Source organism: Fukomys damarensis, unplaced genomic scaffold (genome assembly GCF_012274545.1).
Source record: "Fukomys damarensis isolate Sample0158 unplaced genomic scaffold, DMR_v1.0_HiC HiC_scaffold_14, whole genome shotgun sequence".
Classification (NCBI taxonomy): domain Eukaryota; kingdom Metazoa; phylum Chordata; class Mammalia; order Rodentia; family Bathyergidae; genus Fukomys; species Fukomys damarensis.
Genome location: NW_022900926.1, coordinates 29,808,481 through 29,835,964, shown reverse-complemented (window position 1 = coordinate 29,835,964; position 27,484 = coordinate 29,808,481). Strand labels below are relative to the sequence as shown.

The 27,484-nt window shown below is 35.0% G+C and overlaps 1 protein-coding gene across 1 annotated transcript in view; it reads left to right on the top strand.

The window, feature by feature from the left end:
* Nucleotides 1–27,484, top strand: part of Oprm1 (opioid receptor mu 1) — a 61,812-nt gene that overhangs the window by 18,711 nt on the left and 15,617 nt on the right. Inside the window, exons 2-3 of the mRNA XM_010628874.3 lie at nucleotides 18,874–19,226; nucleotides 19,980–20,500. Coding sequence (XP_010627176.1) covers nucleotides 18,874–19,226; nucleotides 19,980–20,500 — 874 coding nt within the window. The remainder of the gene's footprint in view (nucleotides 1–18,873; nucleotides 19,227–19,979; nucleotides 20,501–27,484) is intronic.

Below are 27,484 nucleotides of genomic sequence, written 5' to 3'. Positions count from 1 at the left end.
ATATAATATAATATAATATTTGCTTTATCACTCATCTTTTGATGGGCATATAGGTCAATCAACTGCTATGCTGCTATAAACATGGGTATGCATATATCACTGTAATGCAAGTGTACAATTTAATGGTCTTTATCATATTAATATTATTATGTAAACATTTCCAAAACTCCTTTTATATTCACAAAATAAAATTTTGTATCTATCAAATTATAATTCCCCATTCTTCCCTTACACTAATCTTTGACAACCACCTATAAATATGATTTTGACTAAGCTAGGTATCTCACATAATTACTAAATATTAACTGTTTAGTAATTGGTTTAATTCTCTTCACAATGTTCTCAAGATACATGTAGCCTATGTAAGAATTTCTTTATTTTGAAAAGCTATATAATATTCCACTCTATATCAGTATCACATTTTGCCTATCCATTCATCCACCACAGGACTCTAGTGATGATTAAGTCTTACAATTTCTGAATAGCACTGCTTTAAATATTGGTATCATTCATGTATGTCTTCAAAACCTTATTTTGCATTTCATTGGGTATACACCCAGAAGAGATGTTTCTGGGTCATGTAGTAATTCTGTTTTTTTCCATTGAGTTTATTGGTACTTTTTAGGTATACAGTACAGTTACTTTCATCATTGGGATCTTGTACCTTTACATGACAGATTTTGGTTCTCATTTTTCCCCCATACCCCTGCCCTGTTTTCACCCCCTCCACCCTTCCCTATTTACAAAGACTTTGTCTCCATTTTTTCCTTTTCTCCTATTTTTCTTTTCCCTTATTTCCTTTCCCCTACCCTTCCCACTTCCCCTACACTTTGTGGGGCCTGGGAGGTAGCTCAGTGGTGCTGTGCCTGCTGGGTAATTCTATTTTAATTTTTTGAGGATCTTACTAAAATTCTGTTTTACATTATCATCAACAATGACAAAGGGTTCTATTTTCTACACAGTCTCACCAATACTTGTTATTTTTCACTTAATGACCATGAGGTGCTATTCCACTGTAGTTTTGTGTTGCGTTTCACCAATGATTAGTGTTAATTACTAGTGATGATGAGCATTTCTCCATGTGCTTATTGGTTATTCATGTTATTTCTTTGGAGAAGGAAGTCTTCTGTCCATTTTTAAAAATTCGTTTTTAAAATTGTTCATTTTATCTGAGAACAGACATTTCTCAGACAAAGAAGTAAAAGCAGCAAGTCAATATATGAAAAACTGTTCTACATCACTGGTCATTCGAGAGATGCAGATGAAAAAAACACTGATATTCCACCTCACACCACAAAGAATGGCTACTATCAAGAAATCCAACAATAACAAATGTTGGCAGGATTGTGGGGGAAAAAACCCTTCTCCATTGTTGATGGGAGTGTAGACTGGTGCAACCACTATGCAAATCAATATGGAGTTGCATCAAAGAGCTGGGACTAGAGGTTCCATTTGACCCAGCCATCCCTCTGCTGGGTATCTTTCCAAAAGAATTAAAAGAACTATATCACAGAGATATATATGTGTACCTATGTTTATAGCAGCACAGTTTGTAATAGCTAAAACTTGGGAACAACCCACTTGCCCATCAGTTGGAAACTGGATACAGAAGATGTGGTTTTTCTATTCAATGGAATACTACTCAGCCATAAAGAATGAGAAATTAGATTCATTCATAGGGAAATGGATAGATATTGAGGATATACTCCTAAGTGAAATAAATAAGTCACACATGTGTAAATACCAAATAGTTTCCCTGGTGTGAAAAACTATAATAGTACATAAGATCCTAATGAGATAATTGACAATGTGAAATAGGAAGAAAATGGCTAAAGATGTAGGGGAAGTGGGAAGGGTAGGGGAAAGGTAATTAGGGAAAAGAAAAAAATAGGAGAAAATGAAAAAGTGGAAACAAAGTGTTTGTAAATGGGGAGGGGAGGAGAGGGTGAAAGGAGGGCAGAGACAAGGGGAAAAAACGAGAACTAAGACCTGTCATGTAAAGGTACAAGATCCCAATGATGAATGTAACTGTACTGTATGCCTAAAATGTACCAATAAACTCAATTTTAAAAATTGTTCATTTTGTGTTACTAAGTTTCTATGTTCCCTGCCTACTCTGGATATTAATCCATTATCAAATATATTATTTGTAAATATTTTCTTCTATTCTGTAAATTTTGTTTATACTACTTTGATAAAGCCCTTTGATTTTTATGAGGTCCAATTTTTCTCTAGTTTGCTTTACTATTATTGCCTTTGATGTTATACCCAAGAAATATTTGTCAAATCCAATGCTGTGAAATCTTTCCTTATGTATAAATCTATGAGTTTTATAGTTTTAGCTCTTATATTTAGGCGTTTAAACCACTTAAGGGTAATTTCTGAATTTCACATTAAGTAAGGTAATAACTATTCTTTTGCATGTAAGTATCTAGTTTTCCTTGTAATATTTGTTTAAAATATTGTTATTTTCCAATTGAATGGTTTTGGCACTGTTGTTGAAAAATCATTTGGTCAGATACAAAAAGTTATTTTTGTTAGATCTATTTTATTCCATTAGTCTATATGTATCTTCATGCTACTACCACTCCGTTTTGATTGTTATTGCTTTGAAATAAGTTTTAAGAGAGGAAGTATGAATCCTTCAGCTTAGTCTTTTTCTCAAGATTCTTTAAAGAGTCCTGGGAACCTCAAGATTATGTATGAATTTTAAGATGAATATTTCCATTTCTATATAGAATTTATTGAGTATTTCATAACGATTGCATTGAATCCTTAGATAATTCTGGGGAGTAATAACAACTTGACAATATTACCTCTCCTACCCATCAACATAGAATGTCTTCCCATTTATGTATTCCTTCTTTAATTTACTTCAGCAATGTTTTACAGTTTTAATTGTACATTCATTACCCATTCTTAAATTCTAAGTTCCATTCTTTTTCAGACTATTTTAAATGAAACTGATTTTCTGTTTTCCTTTTCAGATTGTGCATTGTTAAAGGAAAGTTACCTAGTATCTGTGTGTTGATTTTTAACCTGCTAATTTTCTAATCATTTTATTAGTTCCATCAGGTTCTGTGGAACTTTTAGGGTTTTATAAATATGACATCATATCACTTCCAAGCAAAATCATTTTGCTTCTTTATTTATAATTAAATACATTTAACTTCTTTATTTTATGTATTATCTCTACCTAGTACGTTCCATATTATACTGAATAGAAATGGGAAAAGTAGATATCCTTGTTTTATTCCTGATTTTAGGAGAAAAGTTTTAACCACTTAACCATTGAGTGTGATGCTTACTGTGGGTTTTTCATACAGAGATTTTTATATTTCAAAGTGGTTTCCTTCTATTCCCATTGTACTAAGTGTTTTTATAATGAAAGTATGTTGAATTTTGTCAAGTGTATTTTCTACACTAAATGAGATTATTACTTTTTTTCCTTTCATTCCATTGAAATTAAGTGTTATGCTGATCAATTTTCATATATTGAACTACCGTTGCATTCCAGAAATAAATCTCATTTGTTCATGATACATAATAATAGTAATATGCTGAATAATTCATTTTGATAATATTTTTTAAGACTTTTGTACCAATTTTCATAAAGAATACTGGTTATAGTTTTCTTGAAATATCCTTGTCTAGCTTTGGTGTCAAAACATCACAGAACAAGTCTTTCCTCTTCAACATCTTAAAAATCTTTGTGAAGGATAGGTATTAAGTCTTTCAATGATACAATTTGCCAGTTAATCTATCATGTCCAGGCTTTTTCTTTATTGGAATACTTTTCTTACTGATTTATTCTCTCAGTTGTAGATGTATTCAAGAATTTCTATTTACTTGTGATAAGTATCTCTAATGCATTAGTCTTTTAAAATTATATAGAAAACAAAATGTGGAGTTGCAAAACAAAGTTTCAATAATACTTTTATGCTAATAAAATTTTCATGCATCTGTGTCACAGCTTAGCTAAAAATTAGATTTTCTATTTCTATATTGATATTTCCATTTTGTTCATACACTTCTTTCATGGCTTTATCAGAATCTTCTTTTAGTTCTTGGAAAAATTTTAAGAAAATTCTTTCTGTTTTTTTTTCTAGAAGTTCTGTCATCCAGTCTTTCTCAGGAACCATTTCTGTTTGGTCATTTTTCTCTAGGATGTACTTTGCTGTTGTTTTGTATATCTCATCACTATTTTGTTTAAAATAAATCTGGCTGGAGTGCAATAATATGATAACTCTGGAAATTGGATTCCTCCCTTTCCTTGAGGTTTGTATTATTTTGTTTTGTTTGGCTTTTATTTCAACAGTTGTCTGTGCCAAGGATCAGCCAGAAGTGTAAATTTAAAGCCTTTTCAGGCTATGCTGAGTTTGTGCCTTTCCCTGGACATGTATAGTAACTCTCGTGTTTTCTTTGTATATTCAATTGCTTTTGAGTGTCCTGATCTTTAAAATCTGGTTCCCAAAAAAGAAATAAAAAGGTAAAATGAATAAAGTTCAGGGAAAGGCTGTGGCCTTCAAATGCCTGAAAGTTGCTTCACTTAAATTGGCAACTTGAAGGGCAGTACTGATGCTTGCCTTTTGGTCTGCAAACAGAGCAGAATTCAGTAGTGAGAACACGCATCATGACATTTGGAAAGCAGATACTACTGACCCTGCTCTCATAAGTTATGTACAAGCTGCTCCTGCAGCTCATGCACTGCCTGCCACCAGACTAAAGAGAGAAGGTGAGAAGCTGCTAGCTAGGAGCTGAAATAGACCAGAATTAACTGCACTTAACTGTTCAAACCTTCTAGAGGCTTTTAACTTCAATATACTCTGAAGTTCTAAAACATTTACAGAGAAATTGCTATGTAGGTGGTGGGGGGACAGATTCTTGGTGCTTCCTACTCAGCCATTTGCTTAGATTCTTTGCCAATAGTATTACTGATCAGGTCTTTCAGTAAATTTGTTATGAAAATGAAGTTATAATTTCCAAGTAAGCTCCTTAGAGCAATAACTAGTAAAATGTGAGCAGTAAATAAATGTTGGTTATGATTATAATGTCAAAATTATCTGTGGTCACTTAATTGTTTTAGTGGTAATTTATGGTGGTAACATAATCACCTCTTTCCTATTCTAGAAATTAAGGTTCAAAAACTTGTTTAAAGCCATAAAGACCTGCATATTGTAATTTCAAACCCAGTGTCCTTCCCACTAGACTATGCTGGAGTATTTTATTTATGACTTAATTGGTAAGCCAAAGTAGAAGTAATTGACAAAGTAAAGGTAGTTTTGTTACTCACAGATCATAACCAGTTGAATGGAGTTGACCTTACTCTTAAGATAGACTATACTTTTGCTATGACCCAGGAATCTCTGGGAAAATTGCAACCATTAAAGGTATTTTTTTTTTTTTCTCTTAAATGTCACAACACTGATTATTCGAATTAAAGGGACATTGTATAGTCATTGTAAAATGCAAAATATCCTAAGAAGTGCCCACAATAAACATCTTAGTTATTTTGTCACTAAGACATCACGTCCAACACTCACTGTTTACAGGAGGAGAGGTTTATTTTGGCTCACAGTTTCACAGTCAACTGGCTTCAACACAGAAAGAGTATAGAATGGTCTGGGCAGAAGAAAATTGCCCATATATTGGCATCTAGGAAGCAGAGAAAGAAAGGAGGAGATGTGAGGACAGATACGGTTTTCCTACCACTAACTAGTCCCACTCCTAACAGCACATCAGCTGTACCCCTCATCACTGATTCACCTTAGAAAAGTACATGAGAATTTGGGAGTCATTCTTGATTCAAAACATAATATATATAAACTGTTGACTATAATTGACCAAACTGGTCTTCATTTGATGTCTTTTGGCTCTAAAGCTTGTTCAACTAGTACTTACATGGTGGAATGCAGTTTAGGACAAGAGTTAACTTTCTGGAAATCCCTAACACTTCCCTCAAATTGCTAATTTTGCAGGCATATATAACCTCATATAACCTCCTCTTCATTGTTTTCTCCAAGTACACCTTACCATCGGTGCTTACCATCCAAAACATACTAACAACATACCAGCTGTCAAAAAATGTTTCTTTAAACTGGCTTATTGACCTTGTGGCAAGTAAAGAGTACATCACAGGGATTATAGGTCATAGTTGGTGCTTTGGCAGACAATTCAAGGAAGCAAAGGAGTATCAGGAAGGTTGCTGGAAGGTCCCACAACAAGGGTAACTTGATGAATCAATAACTTTTTATCTAGGAGGAATGTGTAAGAGGGCCACACTGGAGTTGCCATTAGCCAAGAAGGAATCACTTAACATTACTCAGGAGGAGTCTGATGCTGTCATAGTTGCAGGGGATGTTGGTTTTATCTCTGTTATAGACATACATATAAATCAAAACCTGTTTTTGTCTTGTGCAATGGTCAAGGAGAATCCTCATCTGTTGCGGATATCCTATGGCATTGTGTTCCACAAGGGAATACCACAGCCTGTTAGCAGTTAAACTACCTCCCTGAGAGCTGTCAGGGGCTTTTTTCTTTTCACTGTTACTCAACATTTCCATTATATGTCATCCCTTCTTCTCCTCTGGCTATAAGAGAAAAAGAAAACTTAGGATGAATTAGGAGTGGCAAGATAACATGATAATTGGAAGGAATGGTTTATTCTTGTTAAAAGACATTTTAAGAATATGCAAGGATCAAGAAAGAATGAGAGGCAGGTGGCGGAATGGATTTGGCTCAGTGGTTCCACCACTTGCCTCGCAAGCACAAGGACCCAAGTTCTATCCCCAGTACCACAAAAATAAAATAAAAGAAAGAAAGAAAGAATGAGGGAGGGGATCAGGGTCAGGAAAATTAATCATTCTGCTCAGGTATCAATACAGGCAGTAATGTGAAGAATGAAGGTAGTTCTGGAATGAATAGAACAGAATCTGCCAGACTAGTAGATAAAACATATAACACCACTGTAATCATTATATCTGTTATTCAACACTAACATACCATGTAAAAGCATACAAAAGGTTGAAATTTACTCTCAAGTTCATTAATAGCATAATTGCCTCAATCCATTATTTACATTAAACCCTTAAAGTAAATACAACCTTTTGTTTTCAAGATGATTAAGAAAAAGCATAAGATCCACTCTTAGTCCCTAAAACCCAGAATATCTTAGAAATTATTTTTGCAAGAACATAACTTAAAGCAACAAATCAATAGATATCCATTTTATAAATGTATCAATTTATAAAAATGATGGAGATATTTGGGGGAGAGACAATGTGCAAGTTTAAAGAGCCCTGTTTATGGTTATTCCTATTTTCACGGCCAGTGATCAAACCAAATAAGAGATGAGAAAATAAATTAGCAAATAGACAAGAAATACTAACCTTATTGGTCAATTTTTTTGTGTGTTTATAACTGAAATTTTCACTGACAATAGTTTCTTAATTCTAATCTCAGAATTATGCATAATAACACAGCTTGGCACAAAACTGGGCCACAAGTGACCTCCCAACATGAAAAGCAACCTCTCAAAGTTTTACACAATAGAGTCATTGGATATAGCAGATGCTTACTTTGGGAAGCTGATACCAAACAGGGAGAAACCTGTACATATGCAAATCGCTATGCTGAACCTACAAACCAGGTGTGTCATTTCTCCTTTGGAGAGGAGTGAACAATGAATCTGAGGGTGATTAAGGAGGTTAGAGTCATGCCTGCTTTTACTCAGAAAATACAAAATCAGCAGAAAGGAAGATCTCCCACTCAGTCTTGATCGTCAACTTGAATGGCTAGAGAGATACCTATGAAATTAATAAAGCTCGCTTCTGCATGTAACTGTGTGAGTCAGGAGGGTGTGATCTTAAAAGACTATTTCTAGTCATTGGTCCTTTCCTCTCCGGCTCTGCCCCTCCTCTCTAATTCCTGGATGCCATTCCTCTTCTGTGTGCTTCTTTTATGATGTTTCTACCTTAGAATTAACCAATCATGGATTGAAACATCTGCAACTGTGAGCCGAATAAATCTTTTTCCTTTAAGTTCAGATATTCTGTCCCAGCAACAGAAAGCTGATATACACTGGATAAACCAAAAGCCTGAAAGACTTCCTATGATGAGAACAGACAATGTAAGTATCAGACAACTCCCAATATTACACCATTGCGAAGTGGATTTCCACAGTGGGAGCAGCAGGTGGATGGCTCTCACGCATGTTCCACTCTGCAAGCTATGTAGAAACGAGTGTGTCTATTATAAAACTGGTGTAATGCTCGGAGCAGAGGTCCTAGTTGCTTCTAGAAGAACAGCAAGTCTCTGGAGGATTAGAATGTAGATGAAAAGTGATTACTAGTCACCAGCATACTATGTATTCCTCAAGTCCATCTCATTGTCTAGTCTTCAAAATTCTGTGGGTGAGCTGGAAAACAGAATGAGGAAAAACCAACAGCATATTAATTGCTGGAAGAAAGCAGTAAAGGGGGTGTGAATGGAGTATATGAAGAAACATATAATATGCAGAAGGATATACAAAAAGCTCACAATTGTTTATTAATATAGAGAATAGAGGAAAGGAAATAGAAGCAATATTTGAAGAAATAATAGTTCTAAATATCCCATCACTAAGGAAAATGATGATTTTGAAATGTAAGGGCCTCTGAATGCTAAGCATAATGAAGCTTTTTTTAAATTTCCACACTTTATTGAATAAAAAAAGAATATAAATGTTAGGAAATTTAAAATACTACAAGAGGGAAAAGTGACACTTTGTAATGGAATAAAATCAGAGTTTTTTACATCAAATATTGGGAAGGTATAAGAACCAGAAATGATCATGTGCTACAAGTGGAAGTATAAGGACTTTGCTGGAAAGTTGGGAGACCCTTTCCAATTTTAGTATATGTGCTGCCGAAGCAAGCACGGGAAGACCCTTTCCAAGTAGAAACTGTGCATGCCCTGTGATCTACTATAACCAGGCCAAACAGAGACTTGCATGTATCACCCAGAGACAGATATAGCAACACCATTTCAGCACTGTTACTAACATTGAAATATGAACAACATAATTGATCGGTAAAACAAAATATAAAAATTGAGGAATAATCAGGTAAATTTTTACTATATGCCTATAAAAATGAATTACATCTATTTGCATAAAAATGGAAGGCCTACAAAATTATATTGCTGACTAAAAAGCTAAAGAAACTCAGAAGTGACATCTAAAGTATGGTACCACTTGTTAAGAAAATAATCCATGTAGCATGCATATTAAATAGAAGCTAACTTATTAGGTTACTGTGAGGTATGTGTGTGTGTGTGTGATTATAATTACTATAAAGGCAGTGTACCCAACTAAATGCATTTAAAAGTGTGTGTGTGTGTGTGTGTGTGTGTGTGTAGAAAAATAAATATATAATTGAAATGGGCTCAGGAGTGATACAACATTCTACCTTAATCTTAATTTTGGCCCAACCTTCCATATTCACACCCTATAACCAGTCACCACCAGGAACTCAAAAATCTGATCTTTGAGAATTACCCCCTTTCAGATGACCAACATCTCCTCTCCAGACTCTGATCTGAAACCTCCTCAGACTTGAACTCTCTAGTGCATCATCATAAACATTAGTTTTATAAACTAAAAACCTCAAATGAACCCATAATGCTACCAAGCAAATATTTATTTGCCTGGTTTTCTTTGCTCTTTCTTCTAAAATTCCCATATTTCTTCATTATCACCTCTTTTGTTCATTCTAAAAATTTTTGCTTCATTTATTCATTTCATTAAAGTTTATTAGGTGCCCCCCTGACAGAATGAAAGACAGTGAGTATGGATACTTCCTAAAACATTTTCTGGGGAAAAAATGAAAGAAAGACAAATAAATCTAGTTTACAAAATAGAAAATGAGATCAAGAAGGGCATTCAATGAAAATATAAAAAGGTAAAAATGTTCAAGAAATCTACAAACCTTTTCTGTATTTGTACTCATATTTTTAGCCCTGTTGCCAGTGACAATCAGCAGTGACCAACCAGTCACACTCCACACACTCCGAATCCTATCTCCTCAGTGTCTTAGACACCGTGCATATTGATGTACCCTCAATTATCCCTGCTTCGCCACATTTCCATTATTGCAACTTTATTCAATAGCATAAAACATTCTCTTGCATATCAACTCAAGCTTTAGATAAAAACTTTGTTGAAATCATATTCCTCTCCGTTTCGCTTCAAGCCAAAATACCTCAAGAGTTTGCCTACACCCTCTCCCTCCAGGTCGTCAGTCCCCATTTACTTTTTTTTTTTATCTTTAATTGAGTTTATTGGTACATTTTAGGGATACAGTACAGTTACATTCATTGTTGGGATCTTGTACCTCTACATGACAGGTCTTGGTTCTCATTTTTTCCCCTTAACCCTGCCCTCCCTTCACCCCCTAGTCCCCATTTACTTTTACCTCATATCTATTTATCATCCACTCCATGAAACTTCTTGAAAACCTCAGTGATGTGTATTCTGCTAAAATCCACAGACATGGCCCTGTACATGTGTTACTCGATCCCTCAGCAGTTAGCAAATCTGACCACTAGACTTTCTCTTTCCTATACGTGCTTTTTCCGTCAGTGTTCTTCCACTGCGACATGCTTTAAAATGAGTAATTCTCTAAAAATTTCCAGGGTACTTTCAGCATAGCCATCTTTTATAAGAAGGTAAAATAATGTTGCACATTTACCTGATTTACCTATAGAGTGGGCCCAGTTGTGCTGGGACAAACTGCTTTACATTATCAGAAGGCACTCCCAAAAATATACATGGCTCACAGTACAGCAGCCTTGTTTCCATTTTAGATTTAAAAACAGGGAAAAGAAAGGAAAGGGAGAATCACAAATACGTGTAGCTCTTTGTGCCTTCAATTATTCTCCATAAAGCAAAGTAATTAGAAAATATGGTCTTGAATGTATCTTTTTGATATTACTTTTTCTCATTCCGTGACTATGACCAAAGTTAATCCATGTTGTTATTCTTGCCACTGATTTTTTTCATTAAGTTTATTGATACTTTTAAAGTATACAGTACAGTTGCATTCATCGTTAGGATCTTGTACCTTTACATGATGTATGTTGGTTACTTTTTTCCCATACCCCTGTCTTCCCTTTACCCCCTGCACCCTTCCCTATTTACAAAGACTTTGTTTCCATTTTTTCCTATTCTCATATTTTTTCTTTTCTCTTCTTCCCTTTCCCCTACTCCTCCTACTTCCCTTATGCCTTTAGCCCTCTTCTTCCTATTGTACAATATAAATTATACATTTTGATCCTTATTAACACTTAGTTTTTCACGCCAGAGAAACTATTCCGTATTTGCACGTGTGTCTTACTTATTTTACTTAAAAGTATTGCCTTAATATTCATCCATTTAGCTATAAATTTCTCTAAATGCTGCTAATTTTAAAACAACAAATTATAAGGCAAAAAGGAATATTCCATCTGTTTTTACTACTAAGAGTTACTCATATCCTAAGCAAACATTTTTTTTATTTTACCACAATAAAATAAAGTAACTTAAACCTTTATTCTTTTATTCAATTTCATTCAACAAATATTTTCTTCTGCCCTTTTTCTATTGGGTTTTGTGCTGAATAAATAAATTAATTCCCTCTTCTTTTATTTCTTTTAACTTTCCATGCATGGTACCATTCAGATTTTATTTATATTGACTGAGCAAAATATATACATTATCAAAAGTGACATTGGCCCACCCACCACCAATTCTGTATATAAAACCTAATATTTGTACTATTAAGTAAAAGAAAATAGTTTTGCCCACAGTCTATACCATCTAAAAGTTTATAGTCTAGAGCATAAACCTGAGCTTTAAAAACTTCTATAAAACCTTTTCTAATATTGATTTTGATATTTTCCAAAAAGGACATTAATATTGGTGAAATTATTATATTTCTAAATTGTCTATTTGTTTCATCAGTATTAAAGAAATACTAAGAATGTATCCTATTTAAAGTTACTGATAATACATATTTTGTTATTTTTTAGGTATAAAATTATAAGATACTTCCTACTTTCTAGTCCTAACTTCAAAGCTATTTCTAAGTTCCAAACAAGTGCAGGTGCTTAGAAGAAAAGCAAAATATTATTTTCTGTGTAACCAAAAACCCTTGCTCTTGAGATGCATGCTCTGATGATGTTTTTAGTCATTTGATTCAAAAGAATAAATATATATTTGTAAATAAAAACCTAAAGTGACCGATATGAATATTTCATCCAATTGTAACTGCTTATATACATCAGAGAAATCACATAATATTTTCTGGACACATAAACATTATCATAGAGTACAGAAATCAAAGATTCAAAATATACTTTTTCATATAAACTTCTGAAGACTAATGCTATTTATGTCCTGATACAAAATTTTCAGAAATTAAATAAAGCAAGAAATAAGCAACTTCCAAAAAGCCTAATCCCAAAACTACTAAACAAGGTCCTTTGGGTATAATGAAGAATCTCCTCTCACTTCCTTTATGAGACAGGAAGCGTGTCTCCCTGTGCTGTCTCCATCCTGCTCCCAGTTTCCAATTCCGGAAAGAGGATTTGAAGAACCCTACCAATATGCACACAATGAAATAAGAGAAATGAAGAAAACGGGTGATAGGAACCAAAAGAGAATGAAATGATGACATTAGCTAGAGAGTTCATGTAACAGAAATGCAGGCCATTAGCTTCTACACAATTATTCGGGGGATAACTTTCACTTTTATTGTTCCTAGCACCAAATACAAAAAATAAAAATATAATTTTAACACTCTATGTATAAATATAATTTTAACACATCACTGCTCTGAAAAAACAAAACTCTTTTACTGTATCTAAAAAGTACTTTTCACATTAATTGGCATTATAGAACCAGAGACTAGAGAACATAAAGAGAGACAAAAAGGTGAAGAGGATGTGGATAGAGAGAATAACAATCAGAAAGACTCCGATGTACATCCTACTCCGGTGACACACATGGAATAGTTAGTTGACCTCTGGAAGACAGTATCTCTTAATTTCAGTGTTTGGAAGCTTCTACTTTTTCTTTTGAAGCAATCTAGCAAACGGTCATTATTTTCCTTCTGCAGGGTGCAGATGTCTGAGTTCACTACTCTCTCACTTTTTGTTAACAGTAGCTGCTTGGAAATGTTGTCAGTGACCACATGGCATCACTTTGATACAAATATCGATGGAATTAAATGTTTTAGAATATTTTACAGCAAAGTAAGAGATTCCTTGCTCCCTCCTTTGCTAAGATTGCGAAAAGGAAAACAGAAAGTAACAAACTAATACACGACCTTTTTCTAAGTTAATAGAAAATGAGTGTAATCATTAATTTTCCTTTTAGCTTGTGTTATTTTAGAATCTCTCTTCCCCTTCTTCAGCATCCCCCATCCCCATGAAAATAATTACAGATGCTCATTTGAACACTTGTTACCTATTAACAATCTGAAATATGGGACAATCACTTTTATTTCATTTGATTTACCAAATTAATCATGAAAATTAAATGATGATATTCTGTTTTTCTCCATCAAAAATATGAAGTCATGGCAAGTGTAAGTGTACCTTTCCAACTACAGTTGGAAATGTTCAGACATTTATAAGAGGCTGAGTGAATCCTCTCTGAATTAAATATACACCTTCCTACACTTAATTTGGTAAAAATGTGAAATAGCAGAACAAGCCCAAGAAGAAGACACAGTCCTCTGAATACCACCTCTGCCTCTGTTATGAACTCTTAGTAAAAGTTAGTTGTAACATAAAGGGCATGATGTGGTACAAAACCAACAAACTGGATTCTAAAATATATTCCTCCTTGTTTTATGCCTCTTCAGTCAGTTTCGTTTCTAAACTGAGATAGGCCATCACAATTCAAAGGATTAGCTCAAAAGTAAAAAATAGTTTGCACAGCCCATTGGGCATACACATGTATATAACTCAGTGTGCTTTTTTTAGCACAAGATTATCAAAATTAACAAGAAAGAAAGCAATAGTTGAGAAAATATCATGAATAATGTGTCTAAAGGTAGATAGAATTTACTCTATAACAACAAAAATAAATATTACAAATAAAAGATATATATACAACATAAGAAATTGGTGAGCTACCAGGCTTCATGTCTTTTCCCCAATATAATACCTTGACTCCCCATAAAACATTCTGATTAGTCAAATATTGAAAAATTCTAAGAACACAACTTTTTAAAGAATTGCATGGTAATTATTTTGGGTTCATAGAACAATGAAGCTATTCAGTCATCTAAAACAAATTTAAAGACATATCTATCTGAAAATTCCAATGAGATAAATAGAAAGAAAAAATATAGCTCAAGCCATTGCTTAGAAGAGACCATCCAGGTCAGGGGGTATATTAGTTAATACCAGAGAGGCCCTGAGATGAGACTGTCTGAAAAGAAGACATGTATACCATCCAGTTCATCCTATTTAGCCACTTAGGACAATCACAGCACAGTAACATGCAATAGGGTCAAAGATAGCAGAGGATTGTTTTAGTATCCAGAAGCCCTACTCAAATCCACTCAAGAAAACTAAAGACCAAAGATGACTCTCCCTTCAGTTCACCTGTTTGGCTCACTTGCTATCTCTGGCTTGTGCATTCCTGTTTGTGGTATGTAGTGTGTCTGATCAGTCATTCAGCTTTCCTGGGATGGCAATGATACCACCACAGAACAGAACAGAGGGAAAGCTTGCATCTGCTGAATAACATCACTCCTTTTCTGATCAGATGGTCTGAAGAGATGGTCTTCAGATTAAAGCTTTTGCATGTATGCTGAAGGCAACTGGAATTCCCACACCTTGATTCTTGTAAAATTATTTCATGTGGCTGGGGATTTAGCTCAGTGGTTCTGCTGCCTGCCTTACAAGTGCAAGGACAATCCCTGGTACCAAAAAAAAAAAAGAATTTTCTTTCATGTATTTAGAAAATTGCTGAAACCTCTTATATATTGCTGTGACTCAAAGCATAAGTACTTGGAATCAGAATGCCAGCTATCTTTGAAAACAGTCTTTGTGGATAACTTGAGATAAACTAACTTATCTAATTCCTGTGAAATGCTCATAGAAATAGATTTTATATTCATATTTTATCAATTTATCTTTAATTGATAGATAAATTTATATAAATCAAATACAATGTAATAATTTGAAATACACATGCTTTGTGAATGGCTAAATTAAGCTAATTGACATGACTTGCCTCACTTTTCCTTTTCAAGATGGATCACAACCTAATTTTGTTTTACAAATTCCTCATCCCTAGAGAGGAAATGACTTTTTAAAAGTTGGAATAAGCCTACATTATAAATATTTAGAGCTTAGATAACCTGAAGAAAAGGTTGGAAGTATGATGGAGCAGAAAAATGACCTCAAAGAACCCAAATATTTAGCATAAATCACTCTGTTAAAGATAAGGCATGAAGCATAAGGTTTTTTAGATAGGCTGTGACTAATGCATTCAAGCATGGCTTTAGATCTGACAGATCTATAGTCAGTGGTATTACAAGCAAAAATTATTTTTCTGCTTTTTGAAAAAGGTTTCTGCTTATAAAAGGCATCAAAAATATTTAAATTTCTTGGACATCAAGATCAGTTATATTCAATGCTTAAAATCACACTTGCAATTTTTATTTTGTTTGTTTTTGTATTTTGGAGGATCTTGTATAAATTTTCTTTTTAGGTTTTCCATGTTTATAGTCCTTATTGAAATTACATTGATTCATCTCCTCAAGTTAAATAGCTTTCTCTACCTTTCCCCAATAAAAGCCTTTAAGGAAGTAAAACCTCTAAAGCAATTCCTTAAAAAAAAATGCAAACACACATCTAAAAGTGGAAAGACCTTTTGGCAGTAACACAACTTCTGTAACTATTACAGACCAGATCACCTATGTGTACGTTAGAGCTCAACAAACAATTTCAACCATTTTTCCCGGAGAAAATTCATAAAATCCTCCATTATAATTTCAGTTTCTTGAACGTTTATGGAAAGAGAAACACTTTCCTGGACACCAAATTAAGATCCTGAACCAGTGGATGTATGAAACTATTTCTTCCTACCATCTTGACTGAATGAGTTAGACCTTATCCTCGTATGACTGGAATACAGTAAACACAAGCTGAAGCTTAAAATGATCTCATGTAAATAACAAAGTCCAAGAAAGACCCGGTTTCAAGTATGGCATTTCTCTTACTCTTTCAAATATTCATCCTCTGGATTGGATCTGTTTTCATAGAGGTTTCTTTTAGCAACTATACATCATACATTTGCTCAGATTTTGGCTCTATGGGAAAACTAATATACACTTTCTCCAGCTATCTGCCCCCTGGGGGAAAAAAAATTCACTGACTTTTGTGTTATCTGCTTTCTATTACTATGACGAAATAATTGAGGCTGGGTAATGTATAAAAAAAGAGGCAAGGTTTACCTTAGCCCACAATGTTGGAAGCTTAAATTTCTTTTCTTTTCCTTTTTTTTGGGGGGGCGGTACCGGGGATCGAACTTGGGACCTTGTGCTTGTGAGGCAGGTAGCAGAACCACTGAGCTAAATCCCCAGCCTGAGGGTCAAATTTCAAAAAGTATGACACCTCCTCTGGTGGAAGCCTCCTCTGGTGGAAGCCTCTCACTGCATCACATGATGGAAAATGTATCATGATGGGAGTGCATGCATGAGGGAAATATTACATGAAAAAATATCACAGAAAGACACCGGGCAGGATTCAGTCACCCTTCTATCGAGAATTCCTTTCATCACTTCTTGTCCTATTGACAAAGATCAAATGAAGAATTCTCCTCATGCTCAGTTAAAAAAATAAGATCATCCTGATCATTCCCTCTGGGCCCAAGCACTCGCAGCTTCATGGCATGAACACATAATAGAGCCCTTTGCAAAGTATTAGACTGAAAAATGAGAAATGAATGCTTCCCTAGAGTCATGAGATACTAGTATCAAATTAGGGTAAATAGATGTAAATGTTTAAAAAAAAAAGGATGTTCAGTGTTCAATAGTTTCAAGTATATTTCCACCTCAGAATTTTTTATTATAAACATAGCTGCTTATCTCTAAGCACTTGGTATTTCTATTTTCTTCAGGCTTTGAAGACAGATAGCACTCCTAGATATTTAGGAAGAGCAAAGTATATGTCTATATTCAGATGTCTATAACATTTAATGTGTGATAGCCAAAACTATATGCATCTGTGTTCTCGTAATAGATGAGTGGATTGAATCATAGTGTAACCATACAAAGGGGTATGATTTCTTGGAAATCAGAAGAATGAATTATTGATGTGTGTGACGGCATGTATGAACTTCAGAATAATTACTCTAAGTGAAAAAAAGGTAGACACAAAAAGGGCCCATGTGGAATGATTTACGTTTTGCATAAGATTCTAGAAATGCAAACAAATTTACAACTACAGAAAGCACAATAAGATCAGTGATTGACTAGGAAACGGTGAAACTAGGTTTGAGGAAAGGAGGAACAAGAGGAAAAGATTAAAGAGTTTCATGAAGAAAAATTTCTAGGTGATTGATATGTTAATTAATTTGATGAGGTGGACATTTGTTTTTCAGCAAAGGACAAGATGGTAAAGATACACTTTGTAAGCTACATGATTACCCTTATCACTGCTCAAACCCGCCATTGTAGCATCAAAATAGACAAAATAATGTGAGGTGGGGATATAACTCCATGGTAAAGCATTTGCCTATCTAGGATGTATGAAACCCTGAGGTCAATCCTCAGCACTGAAAAAGAAGACACCAATGACTACCACCACAACAAAAATTTTGAATAGTACATAAGTGTGGTTGTGTTCCAATGAGCAACGTACAAAAACATGCAGTAGCCCAATTGAATCTACAGACCATGGTTTACCAATCTCTTCATTATAGTGATTTCACAGTACATACAATATGTCAAAATTTATCGTATTCTATACTTTTTGTCTCACTTATTATATGTCAATTGCATCTCAATAAAGCTATTAAAACTGAGAACAAAACAAGCTAACTTAGTTTTGCCATCATCTACTGCATACAGTCTAATCTTCTTATCCCGGGATACCCATCCTCCTTGGTCTGTCCTCTATGTTCCTTCCACTTCAAACTTGCTGCCCTTCCCTGGTAGAATTTTACACTTCAGCAGTGCCAAACACACACAGAATGCCAGCCAACTTTATCCATTTATTGGCATTCTTATTATTCTTTCTCTGCTTGGAATGACTTGCTCCATCTCGTAGTCTTATTTATCCTTTAAATTTAAACTTGGGCATGTGCACATCTATGATCCCATCATGGGATCCCATTTCCCCATTCCCTTTGCTCATACTCTGTTACATGCTTCATCTAGGCCCCCATCGTGGCCTGTGCATTTGTGTGTGTGTTTTTGTGTAAATATATGCATCTATATGTCTATATTTGCATTATTATATTGTTAAATAATTATGACTATATCGACATGAACAGCCTAAAATATTCTCTTATATATTTAGAATTATTACCCCTTCTTTTCCTCTACCACTTGATGGAAAGCTCTTGCTGTCAATTATACCTATCACATGGGACACTAAAAACAAAATCCTCAGCAAATCAAGATTTTACATGTAAGAAATTATTAAACAGAGATATTATATATTTAACCCATAGTTATGTGGTTATAAGTAGCCAAGCTAATACTTTAAAAGAATTCAATATCTAATCTCACTTTTTCCCATTAATTCACAGAATTTTCTCACTGAAAGCTTACTTTTATTTCAGGTCAGTGCCTTGCCTTTACTGACTCTGTCCCTGTTCTATTTCACCCTTAGATACACCAAAATGAAGACTGCCACCAATATCTACATTTTCAATCTTGCCCTGGCAGATGCCTTAGCTACCAGTACTCTGCCCTTCCAGAGTGTAAATTACCTAATGGGAACATGGCCATTTGGAACCATCCTTTGCAAGATTGTGATCTCCATAGATTACTACAACATGTTCACAAGCATATTCACCCTCTGCACCATGAGTGTGGATCGTTATATTGCAGTCTGCCACCCGGTCAAGGCCCTGGATTTCCGTACTCCACGAAATGCCAAAATTGTCAATGTCTGCAACTGGATCCTGTCTTCTGCCATAGGTCTGCCTGTAATGTTCATGGCAACAACAAAATACAGGCATGGTAAGTGACATTGCAGGATTGAAGGATATGCAGTTTAGGACTTGATATGTTGCCAATGTTGTGAGCCAAGTAGAATTTATGGAGTAGTTCACTATCTTTATCAGATTATAATCTTAATTAGTCTTTCAAAAAAATGCTTTTGGAGGGCCAGGGATTTGGCTCCTGCCTTGCAACGCACAAGGTCCTGAGTTCAATCCCTGCTACCAAATGATTTTTTTCTTTGTGTACTTCATCAAAATGATGATTAAATATAAACATTACTCTTAAAAGTGATTGTGCTTAAACACAGAGGATGTTAAATTTAGGCTTTTAAAAAAATGTCAAGTAGATACTACATGACAAATTTATCTTCTTAGGCTTCGTGGCAGAATAATGAACTACCCACTCAAAAGTAAAGCCATGCATTAGCTGGAAATTCCTAGAGATTTTGGACAAGGGTTATATTTTTATATCAATACAAATTACACAAAGTGTCTAGTTTATGTTGAGAAATCCATAATTGTTTATTGAAAAGAGCTTGATGTGGTCAAAGTAAACAACAAAATGGAAAAATTTTTAAAGTAAATTTCTCTGAAAGATCAATAAAGTTACATTTCTTTCGTAATTTTCTTAAAAGTTTCCCTAATGGTATGGGTATTAATAACTTTAACTCAACCCTGGTGAAAGCTAGAAATTAGTAACAAAATGGCAACATTAATACTTAATATAATAAAATGTCGTTGCTGATTTTTCTTTAAAATTCTTCTTTTCTAGGTTCCATAGATTGTACCCTAACATTTTCTCACCCAACCTGGTATTGGGAGAACCTCCTGAAGATTTGTGTCTTCATCTTTGCCTTCATCATGCCTGTCCTCATAATCACAGTGTGTTACGGACTGATGATCTTACGCCTCAAGAGTGTCCGCATGCTCTCAGGCTCCAAAGAAAAGGATAGGAACCTGCGGAGGATTACCAGGATGGTGCTGGTGGTTGTGGCCGTATTCATTGTCTGCTGGACTCCCATTCACATTTATGTCATTATTAAAGCTTTGATCACTATCCCAGAAACCACTTTCCAAACAGTTTCATGGCACTTCTGCATTGCTCTAGGTTACACAAACAGCTGCCTGAACCCAGTCCTGTACGCGTTTCTGGATGAAAATTTCAAACGATGCTTCAGAGAATTCTGTATCCCAACCTCCTCCACCATTGAGCAACAAAACTCCACTCGAATTCGTCAGAACACTAGAGACCACCCCTCCACGGCCAATACGGTGGATAGAACAAACCATCAGGTATGCAGTTTCTAGAAGTAGATGTGCCTAATGGAGGAGATATAAAAGTCATAGCAATTGCTACCAGTCCAAGATTTCAACCCTTAAAAGGAGAGCAGTAATGCAAATAAAGGATTGAGGTTCTGCCTGAGAATGGAGGGAGGAGGTAGCAAATTATGATTCCATGATCAGAGAGGAGTTTGTCTGTTTGTTTTTTCCATACGTGGCTCTATATATGTGTCTATGTTCCCTTAGGAGAACTAGAAATCCAGTTGCTAAAAATCACTATTATCATGGTGTTTTCCTCCATGCAAAAATCAATGACTTTAGCAAGTTTTGCAAAATAATCCTAATCTAGAATCCTTCTCATTTTCCCAGGAAATAGTCTGCATTTCATAAATACTCCAAACTCCCTGCCACTGTGTAAAAGCCAACCTGTTCTGGTTCTATGGTTAAAGAGCCTGGTTCACTGTAGCCACAGGTACAAAGTATACCAGAACATCAGTGTCACAGCAAAGAAGAAAAGAGGGGAAAAAGGGCATCTCTAATTCTTACTAAACCACTACTTTGTAATTTTTGATATCTGAATTCTAAAGCAAATATCAAATGCATCACTTAATTATTAGAATTGAATTGATCATACCAGTAGGAAGGATGTGGTGAAGAAAGCATTTTTGGAGTTTTGTTCCTATGCTCAGAAAAGTACAAGATGGGGTCTCACAGAAAATTTAGTACTTACACACAATATTGTGGTCACACGAGAAATAACTAAGGAGGAAGAATAAGTTTTCCCCAAATTAGTATTGCCTTAAATTAATACTTTGAAAAATTTGACGTCTAATTTATACAGTCAAGTAAACAGGTGACATCATTATGTATATTAATTTAAATAAGTAAATTTTCAAATAATGCTACCAACATTGAGAAATCATAACATGTATAATTTTATAAAAAATATATACTAATAAAAAGAAACAAAAACTATGACTAAATTAGAAAACAAATTCAAATTCAAGCTTCTTGAGAAATAAATGCTTGAATCAGAACTTTGGATAAAGTTCCTAGGTGAAAGAGCAAAGCTAGGGGACAGGCTCCAAATGCAAAAAAAAAAGGCAGGTGGAGGAGGGGCCCCAGAGAAGCCTTGGGTATTACAGGTGCAGCTGCTCACTCTCTGCGTCTCTTCATCATGGTCCATGTTTCATTGACCTCTCCTACACCACTACTGCCACCCAGGCTAAACCAGGCTTGCCCTTTGTAAGTGACCACGGGATTTATGTAATGGGGCCCAGATGGATCTGTCTTAGGGGACATTAATCCTTGTTTCCTGATATGAAATGATCCCAAAAGGAACACAGGAGCTGGCACTCCTAGATAGCTTGCCATAATAATGGCAGATCTACTTTCAGCCAAAAGGAAATTATGCACTTATTATGTCTCACTTCTGATTCCATCTCAGAAATAAAAGCCAGATAGAAATGGTTTTCTGTGCTGCTTCTTTTCTCTAATTTTTTTTTCCACATCAAGACCACTAAACCTACTCCTTTTACTAAGCAGCTCTTCCTTTTAGTGACTAACTAACTCTGGTGAGTTATTTTAAAAGGGTAAGGATTTAAATAGATTTTTTTTCCAGCCTGGGGATAGAATATTAAAGAATGCAGTTTAATACTTTCAGTCCTAAATCGGGATTAAACCATTTGCATTGATGTACAATATTTCTATTGGTTAGTAATAGCAGCCATTAAAAAGTACTGGCTCTTTCTCCCTCCATGCCCACCGACACCTTTTCTCTGTCCAGGGCTTTTTAGGGTGTGGCTGCTTGATGGTGTACCCTGGCCACCCTTAGGGCCTCTTGTCATGTCTGACTCCCTCGGTCATCCTCACTGGCCTCATTCTCAAGGAAACAGAGCTCCCAGACTGTCTGACAGAGCATTTCTCTGGAGTTAAGCATGGTTTTCCTTCAGTTGCTCCCACACTGCCTTTGATTCCCTTCCAAATCCAGCATCTTGCATGGGTGATTCAGTGGTAGAATTCTCACCTGCCAAATCCAGTATCTTCACATTTATGTGGCTCCTCTACAGCCAGATAAGGCAGAAGAAAAGCTAATTGCAGCAGTTCTGTTCTAAGTAATCTAAAAGTTCATGTAAAAATCCAAGTAGGGCTTATCTTCATTGCCACGTCTATGAAGTACCAGTGTCAGATAACAGCAGAAACACATTAGCCCTGGAATTGGCCACTTACCAAATGCCCAGCTGGCAGAGCTGGAAAGAAGAGAGAGCCTGCCAGGAAAAGAGGAAAAGACACCCTGACATACTTGAAAATCAAGATAAATCAAAGATTGCTTTCATTAATCTCTACTAATGTGGCATCATTAGAATTAAAGCAGTTACACAGAGACAGTTGGAAGAATCTGTGAGCCTAGGGTTGATCTTGTTATTAACAAGTCAACATAATTAGATTTGAAGGAAAAATCAGATGTCATGGATGTATCTATAGGATTTATTTGATTATTTATACAAATTCTGAATCTGATAGAATTTTGCTTGTTGTTGGGGTTTTTGTTTAACTGGTTTGTTTGTTTAGCATTTTGTTGTGAGCCATCATGTTAGAAAAAAATCTAAGTGGATTTGCATTAACTTTTCCACTGCTTGTTAGAAGTTTTTGGTGGTTGTAAATGTTTATGTTACGTCTATGTCTTTATATCTTCTCCAAGAAGTATACTATACATGTCATGTTACAAGCACATTAGTCAACTTCATATTCTGCAGATCAGAGTTCCAATATCAAACCTTCCCAGGGTGTCTGTATTCTGACAACTGTGTACTGAGGCCAGGCCCATACAGCGCAAAGTGAAGTGACGATGTGGCACTTGTCAAGGTAATTTGATAAGCCGTATGAAAAATTCTGTACCCAAAATAAACTTTGAATCATACATAATTAGGAGCATCTCCATCAGCTTTTCCTGCATAACAAACCATTCCAAAATTTAGTGGCTTGAAACAAACATTCATTTAGATTGCAACTGTGTACATCAGGAATCTGGGCTGGGCCTGCCTAGACTGTGCTGTCATCTTAGCTGGGCTCACTCACTCTGCAGCCCCTCACCAGCTGCCCATCAGCTGGCCCACAAAGGATGGCCTCAGCAAGGATGGCTGCCTCCCCATAGACTCTCATTCTCCACAGGTTAACCCCAGATGGTTAACCACATGGTAGCCACTGAGAACAAAGCTTGTGGAATTTTGGAATCAGAACAGGTACAAAGTCCCTGCCATGCTTTTTATAGGTCAAATAAAGTCCCCATGTCAACTTAGATTTAAAGGGGTAGGAAAACAGACTCTACTTCCTGGTAATAACAGTTTCAGTCATATTGCAAAGGGGTGTCAATTTGGACAGGGATGGGAAAGTTTAGCCACTTTCATTAATAATCTAGAATAGACACATGCCTTAGGGGACAGGCAAGCCATAGCTTCCTGACGGAGGAACAGGTGTGTCTTGGTACTTCTTGTGCCCCCAGCATGGTGCCTAGAACACTGAAAAGTAAAATGCTTGTTAAATGAATGATAATAAGAGGGCTCAAGATATTTCAGACATACAGTGTTTGACAGTAATCTCTTTCTTATGCAACCATTAATAACCTAAGTGACTGGGTCAAACTCTGGCATGCTTTACAACTCACTTTTCAGCAGCAGCAAATTATTCACAGGGGGCCTTTTAGTATTCTCCTCCCCAACCTTTAGTATTTAGTATTTGATCAGAGATCAAAACTGATACTTTAAAAATTTGGCTATGTGTTTTATTTTTAACATATGGTTTTGATGAGACCAGGAACCAGATTCAGTGCCCAACTGTTCCTTGTTCTTCTTAGGAATCAACTTATTGCCCCATGGGTAACATCCGTGCCTGATTTATGTTCACCTTATTGCCTCTATGCCTTTTGAACTGTTTTAGGTAGACTCAGGCATAGGCATCCGTTGTCCATCTGCTCTCAGTCTAATTTAATTTCTCTACCCACATCCCATAATACTGTTGACTTCTTGAGCTCCACTTTGCTTCTTCCACGTACTCTGGTCAATTTTGGTCCAACTCAAACCTGAAACACTATTTATTGCTAACCCTCCCTACTTGTTTTCTACCCAACCATCTTCTATAATGCATTTTTTGTTTTTACACTTAAGTGATCTGTGAAAATGTTTAATATTACATAGAAAAGGAAACTCACTTTAGGTCATTTGGATTATTATTTGAACAATATATCTATAATCATAATATAATGCCATCTTACATTCATATGACAGTGTACAAGCAAAAAAGTGCTTTTAAGTGTATCATAACATCTGTTCTCTGATGGGTAAACATGAGAAAATAAATGTTTCTGGAAGGTAAGTGATTATACAGAATCAAACAACTAGTAAGAGGCAAAATCCAGATAAGCACCCTGGACTTCCAAAATCAATCCAAAGATATTCTCTGCTTCTCCGTGCTATGCCACAGTCAGTTAGCATTATGTGAGCTCAGTATTATGTGAGATTCTCAAACTGTCTTTACTATGAGCTCCAAACCATATAAGATTTTGAGAATGCTTCTATAGAAATAGTGTTCATTGTGTGAAAATAGAGTCCAAGAATGTGCATTAGAAATAAATCACTGAACTAAAAATTCTGATTTAAACTGGCTTTATTTCCAAGCACTACTAAGTTGACTGCATTGTCTAATCTGGATAACTATTTCAGGCAAGCTGATTTATATGAATTTTTCACCAAATTAACCATGGATTTTGCAAAATAATGTAATTATCCTTTTTGAAAGACTTCACTTCCTAATACAACCTTCTGATACATAAGACAAAAGTAATTAACAGCAATAAAGTTAACATTGCGCTAATTCCTTTCCATTGATATACCAAGTTCTTTCATTAAAATCTGTGTTTGCAATTTTAAAGCACTTTCTTGACATTTCAAAGTAGAGGGTCAAGAAATTAGGAGATACTTGCATTTGAACTAACAATAAAACTATATAATGCCAAGCTAAACTAAAAGTAGAAGCTTGATTTTTAAAAAATCAACATCACTCTCAATAGCTGGATCTTAGCGTTTTACAAGACACCTGTAGAGAGTTAATTTGATAAGAAAATTATTGCAGTTCTATGACAGAAATTCCCACAGAATAGTTCACAAAATTACGGGACTGGACCACATTGAAGAATATTTTGTGAATGAAGTCAAAATGCCTATTCTTTCGATTCTTTGGTTTAAGAGGAAAATAGTTCCATTTGTGTGTGTGTGTGTGTGTGTGTGTGTGTGTGTGTGATAGGTGTGTCATTTATTTATGGCTGGAATTAGAGTGTATCTGGGCTTAAAATGAATAGTATGTCATATGTCGCAGAAGAACCTGTTTCTATCAATTAGCTCTATACAGAAGGGTTAACTATTGTTTAATTATACTATGATAATCCTGACAAAACATATAGCTTTAAGACTATTAATCAGTACACTGATCAGCTTAAAACTGTGAAGGTATATCTTAGTAAGTCACATGTGGTATGTATTATAATCTCTACAGTTGAGGAAGCTAATTTTTATAGAAATAAATTGTCCAAGATCACAATTAAAAAGTAGTAGCTGAAAAATAACTAAAGTTAAATTTGACTCTATAACCAAGACTCTTAATCAATGTGCCCTTCTAAACCCCAGGGTGTTTTACCCTTTTTACAGAGTATTTTTTTTTACTTCTAATCTTTTAGATAGGCTTAGTTTTGAAGACTGTGATTAATATAATTAATGAAAAAATTGTCTGAGCTTACTGTTCCAATAAACATAATTGATCAAATTAGCAGTGTGTTTTCTTCTAAAAATTAATTAAAATGAGCTGTCATCATATTTGGATAAACGTAAATGGTGAGCTTCTATTTTACAGCTGTCTATAATAAAAATAGTCTTATTTATTGACACTTAGTAGTTGAAATATCTTAATCTTTATTTTCTATCACACAGTTATAGGAGCCTATATAAAAGGTAGATATTTTTCTTAGGACTTTCTACAACAATACATTTAGTTTTTACTTCTGCCTCGAGGAATTTGTAATGTTGTTTCCTGGAACTTTTTTAGCATTTGGATTTTTCTGTCATATTAAACAAAATCGCATTTGGAAAGGATCTGATATGGCATTAACCAGTTCTTAACTTAAAAATGTCTTTCTGACCACTGTGTTTTCTGGTAGAGTAAATAAATATTTACTTGCAAATTGCTACAATTTGATAAAATGTACAAAATTACTTTGGGAAGACATTAAAATTTCTAGAACAAAATGTCTTACTGATAATTACCCTTTCAGATTCACAGCTTTTCTCAACCCTTCACAATCACAGATTTCCTTCTTTTATAGTAGATTTCATGGCTTTGAAGTGAACAGAAACTTTTCATGATGAAAAGAAATATCAAAGCCATACAGTCTGGGATTTTTATTTGTCGTGTGTGTGTGTGTGTGTGTGTGCAGAAGAGTCTAGAAACAGGATTAATTTCAAGTGATAAATAGTTGTAATAATATTTTTCAAACACAAATTATACAGTTGAAAGGCCAGCTCTCAAGAACCCTAGGCTTTACCCACTAAATGTCAGTAGCGTCCACCAACCCATAGCTCTGACAGCCAAAATATCTCCAGATATTGGCAGGATCTGGAGACCGGGTGTTGAGAACTGCATATAAACCTGATCAGCTCTGTTTAATAGGTGAAAAAGCATCAAGGTCCAAAGTAGTCATGCTGTCTTTAAAGTAGTACCTGGAAGAGTTGGAACTAGACTTCAAGTGTTCTGACATTATTCTAACCTTCCTCTGAATCATCACACTAATTTCTTTAGAAAAACTTCAGCTTTGCAGGGGAAAGGGCTCAGAATTAATGGAAGACAAGTGAAAGGCACAATTTTTCAAATCTTTTATTACATTAATCTTCTTTTTCAAAAAAAATGATCTTCAGCTTGAAACATTATTAAGAAAGAATTAAAGGCCAAAAA